The sequence below is a fragment of the Austrofundulus limnaeus genome, unplaced genomic scaffold, assembly GCF_001266775.1.
Source record: "Austrofundulus limnaeus strain Quisiro unplaced genomic scaffold, Austrofundulus_limnaeus-1.0 Scaffold4, whole genome shotgun sequence".
NCBI classification, from domain to species: domain Eukaryota; kingdom Metazoa; phylum Chordata; class Actinopteri; order Cyprinodontiformes; family Rivulidae; genus Austrofundulus; species Austrofundulus limnaeus.
Window position 1 is genome coordinate 3291585 of NW_013952406.1, and position 3680 is coordinate 3295264.

Sequence of the window (3680 nt, forward strand, 5' to 3'; positions counted from 1 at the left end):
AACAATAGGTGCTAATTAGGTGTCAATGATAGCCATGTGATGTGAGTATCAGTCACATGGAGGCAGTGCTTAAAAGCCTGAATTTTGCCTGAAACTCTCAAACTGAAGAAGTCTTTTGGAGGAGAGACGAAACGTTTTGAGAAGAACCCATCCAGAAGACCTGTACAATTTTTTTCTTTTTGATTTTTTACCTGGATTACTGAGATGCATCAGGACATACAGTAGTTCTATTGAGTTAAAACAAACTACTTTCTCTCTGCTCACTCGTCTTCCTGTTAATTCATAAGGAATTTGGTTTCTAAAATAAAATTAAAAAAACAAACAAAAAAAAAAACCCAAACACTTCCATTTCTCCTACCATCGGATTCTGTTGGTTCCCCGTTAAAAGCGTCGGCTCTGAAGATGTGGACATCGAGCAGCTGTGTTTCCCCGACAAACTCAAACTTGATATTTCCTATCTTCTCCAGTGCGTCCACAGTGAGGCCACTTTCCTCCTCAAGTTCCCTGAAACAAAGTAAATTTCTGAATGAGCATTAAAAAACACAAATAGGGTTGAGCGATATTGGCAGCAAATTTAATCAAAATTGTAGTATTTAGTTGATAACGATTAATATGTCGATTAATCCCTTGGACGCCTGCTTGCCCTAGTCACATGACCAGTTTAAATCACTCTAGTGGGAAKGATTTGCTCTCTATAAAAATCTGTTCCAAATTGTGTCAAAGGTACAGACTTTAGACTATACAATCATTTTAAATGGTGTTGAATAGACCAAGTAAAACCAGAGTTATGATAAATAAATTACAGAACTTTTTTTCAATGTTCGTCATATTTGAAGCAGAGAGGAGCATCGAGTCGGTCTGCCCGGTGGTATTAATCATATTAGTGCCAAAAATAATTAATTAAAGTTTTTCTGACAATTAATTGTACACAATATGATTTTGCCCAACCCTAGTTCTAATATCAATGTTTCCAGGACATATTTTAGGGATGTTGACGTATCCTCAGCAGCTGCTGTGATGAATTTCAACAATCTGTGCTGACGTCCGGTAGTTAGCTGCAGACTRGTTTGAGGTTTTCATTTCTGTCAATGCATTGTGAAGAACCACTTTARTGAAAATGGGATCAAATTCAATCATTCGAGTTTTTCTAGTGACCCTTTGAATAGGTAAGCTTACATTAAGAACATTATTTTATCAGCCTTTGTTCAAATTCGATTATGATCTGAAACACTGATGTTTTTTGTTGTTACACAAAGGCCCATGTCAGCAGAGTGTTGACGCTCGTCTTCGTCACTTGACACATTTCGCACGCTGTCATTGGTTGAGAAGCTTTGCTTACAAAACAAACGTCCACATGGTTTTTAAATGGTTTTCATTTCCTGGTTTTCCAAGACACYTGGATTTGATTTGATGTTGCAGTTTAGTGACATGAGCCTTGTAACACTATTTTAAAAAAAATTTCTGCAATTTTTACATTGGATTTTGAAATGTTTTTATTGTTTTAAGGATACAAGATGCTTCCTACAAAAAATATGGATCTTTCCCTGAAATTTCATGGAAATATCTTGAACATTAAGGAAGTTGGGAGCAAAAACAGATGGTCACAAAGACTCTATTGGTTCAGCTATGAATTGCGGCAGAAATCATGAGCTTGATTAAACCTAAACAAACATCCATAACTTCCTTTTAAACTTGAGATAATCCCATGATTTTGGTGTTTTTGGTAGAGTTTTTAACGTTTTTTTTAAATCCACTATCAAAGTTGATATCYGTATGGGATAATAATTGTATCCACATCCCTAAATATTCCATTTTGTATGCTTAAGTTAACTAGGATTAAAAGCCTGAACAAAACACTTAAATTTCAAGATAATTGTAAGCAGACTTATTTGTATTTCCAACCTCAACTTAAAGCTCCCTTTTACCCACAGTGTTTTAATTAATGCTGCTTCTTTTAGATGCTGAACTTTCACGTTAATGCCAGCGCAACGTTTGACACAAGGTTGTTTTTAAATCTATCAGCATGGTGCATTGGGATCTGATTCATTTCCCAGATTAGATGTTCAGCAGAACAGAAGAAAATTAATATATTTACCTCTACCAAGTACGTCAATGTAGATATAAAATGTCTAAATGTAACAATCCTGTACTAAGATCTGGTCTGCGTGGAAGAAAATGAYCAGATTTGGACTTGGCCTAATTGGCTGCAGGGCTTCATTCCTTCAGTTAGGGAGCAAACCTTTTACAGATTAGTCACACATTGTTCAGACTGCAATATTAATTTCCTTCMAGACTTAAAAATACTCTGACATCAACAATTTGTTCTCTGTTTTTCTATTCTCTCATTAACACATGCACTCTAACTTTTTACGGGATGCTAAAAAATATCAAATATTAATCCTAAAATGATTTTTTGACGCATGAGAAGAATTGCATGAGCCAAATGCACCTTTTAGCAGCATCTTCAATACTCTCCCCAGGTTGAACCTTGCCCCCGAACCCGTTCCACTTTCCTGCCCCGAACCCGCGCTTCTTCATGCCCAGCAGAACCCTGCCCGGCTGGACCACCAGAACCAGAGTCAGCAGCTTGGAGCTCAACATTGTGACCTGGGACTCTGATACAGACACACAGCAAACATTAGCAGAAACTAAAGCTGAACGCTCAATCATGTCAACATAAACATTTACCTTGTTAGTAAAAACAAAACAAATGAGACTCCCGCGTTGAACTTACAGACGTCACTACATGATCACATGACACACGGATGGACTCCAATTAACGCGAGGGGCCGGAAAAGTGGTCCATCATTTATTTGTGAGATCTGCTAAACATGACGTCCTTCCTTGAAATATGTCCGACAAGAAACACGTAGCGCATAGCTTGCAAACATTGAGTTATATAAGACATGTATAGTCAAGCGCTTATTATTTAGCTATCAATTTAAATTTTAAATATTTATTTAGCATTRGTATGGGGTTTAGCAGCTGAAAACCATCTTTGTTGAGAACAATTATGTAGGAACCTACTYTTTATGTTTCAGAATGAGGGGACGCAAATAAATCGTGTACGTTTTTTACGCATGCGCATTTGGCGGTATAGCAAAGCCGKAGCACAATGTGGAGGTCATCTGTACAAAGGAGATGTTTTCACTCCTCGTTGAGTTTAATGAAGAAGCATAAGCATAGTGGGAAATCAGCCGTGGAGCATCGCTGGCTGGCGCGGCAGCTTAAAGACCCGTATGTGAAAGCTTCTCACGAACTAAACTATCGGTGCCGAAGCGCCTTCAAGCTGCTGGAGATAGACGACAAGTTCCATATACTACGACCGGGTTACAGCGTGGTGGACTGCGGTGCTGCCCCTGGAGCCTGGAGCCAGGTGGCTGTGCAGAGGGTCAACTCCGCCGGGACAAGTGAGGGCAAGCTAATCAGCCCAGCAGGGGGTACTCATGTATAGTCGTATATTTTAGATATATTTTTTAAAAATAAAGAAACGTAATTAACATGTAAGCTTCAGGCGAAAGAAATAAAGAAACAATATTTTATAATATCCATTAGGGGTGTAAGAAAATATTGATACGCTGAAATATCGCGATATTTCATTTCCCGATACTGTATCGATATTCTAAAGCCCTGTATCGATTTTTATATTAAGGTTTAAAATGTCAACTTTCCTGCCAGCC

General features: G+C 38.1%; 2 protein-coding genes across 3 annotated transcripts in view; one reads left to right on the forward strand and one right to left on the reverse strand.

The window, feature by feature from the left end:
* nudt1 (nudix (nucleoside diphosphate linked moiety X)-type motif 1) overlaps positions 1-2832 on the reverse strand; it is a 5492-nt gene extending 2660 nt beyond the window's left edge. The window contains exons 1-3 of one of the 2 annotated variants that reach the window (XM_014023589.1): positions 2735-2832; positions 2450-2615; positions 359-504 (exon numbers count right to left, since the gene is read on the reverse strand). In XM_014023589.1, coding sequence (XP_013879043.1) covers positions 359-504; positions 2450-2601 — 298 coding nt within the window. In that variant the 5' untranslated portion in view covers positions 2602-2615; positions 2735-2832. Of the gene's footprint in view, positions 1-358; positions 505-2449; positions 2616-2688 lie in introns of both variants that reach the window. The other variant, XM_014023581.1, reaches the window with a different exon arrangement.
* A 240-nt stretch (positions 2833-3072) lies between these two features.
* mrm2 (mitochondrial rRNA methyltransferase 2) overlaps positions 3073-3680 on the forward strand; it is a 2930-nt gene continuing 2322 nt past the window's right edge. The window contains exon 1 of the mRNA XM_014023568.1: positions 3073-3410. Coding sequence (XP_013879022.1) covers positions 3116-3410 — 295 coding nt within the window. The 5' untranslated portion in view covers positions 3073-3115. The remainder of the gene's footprint in view (positions 3411-3680) is intronic.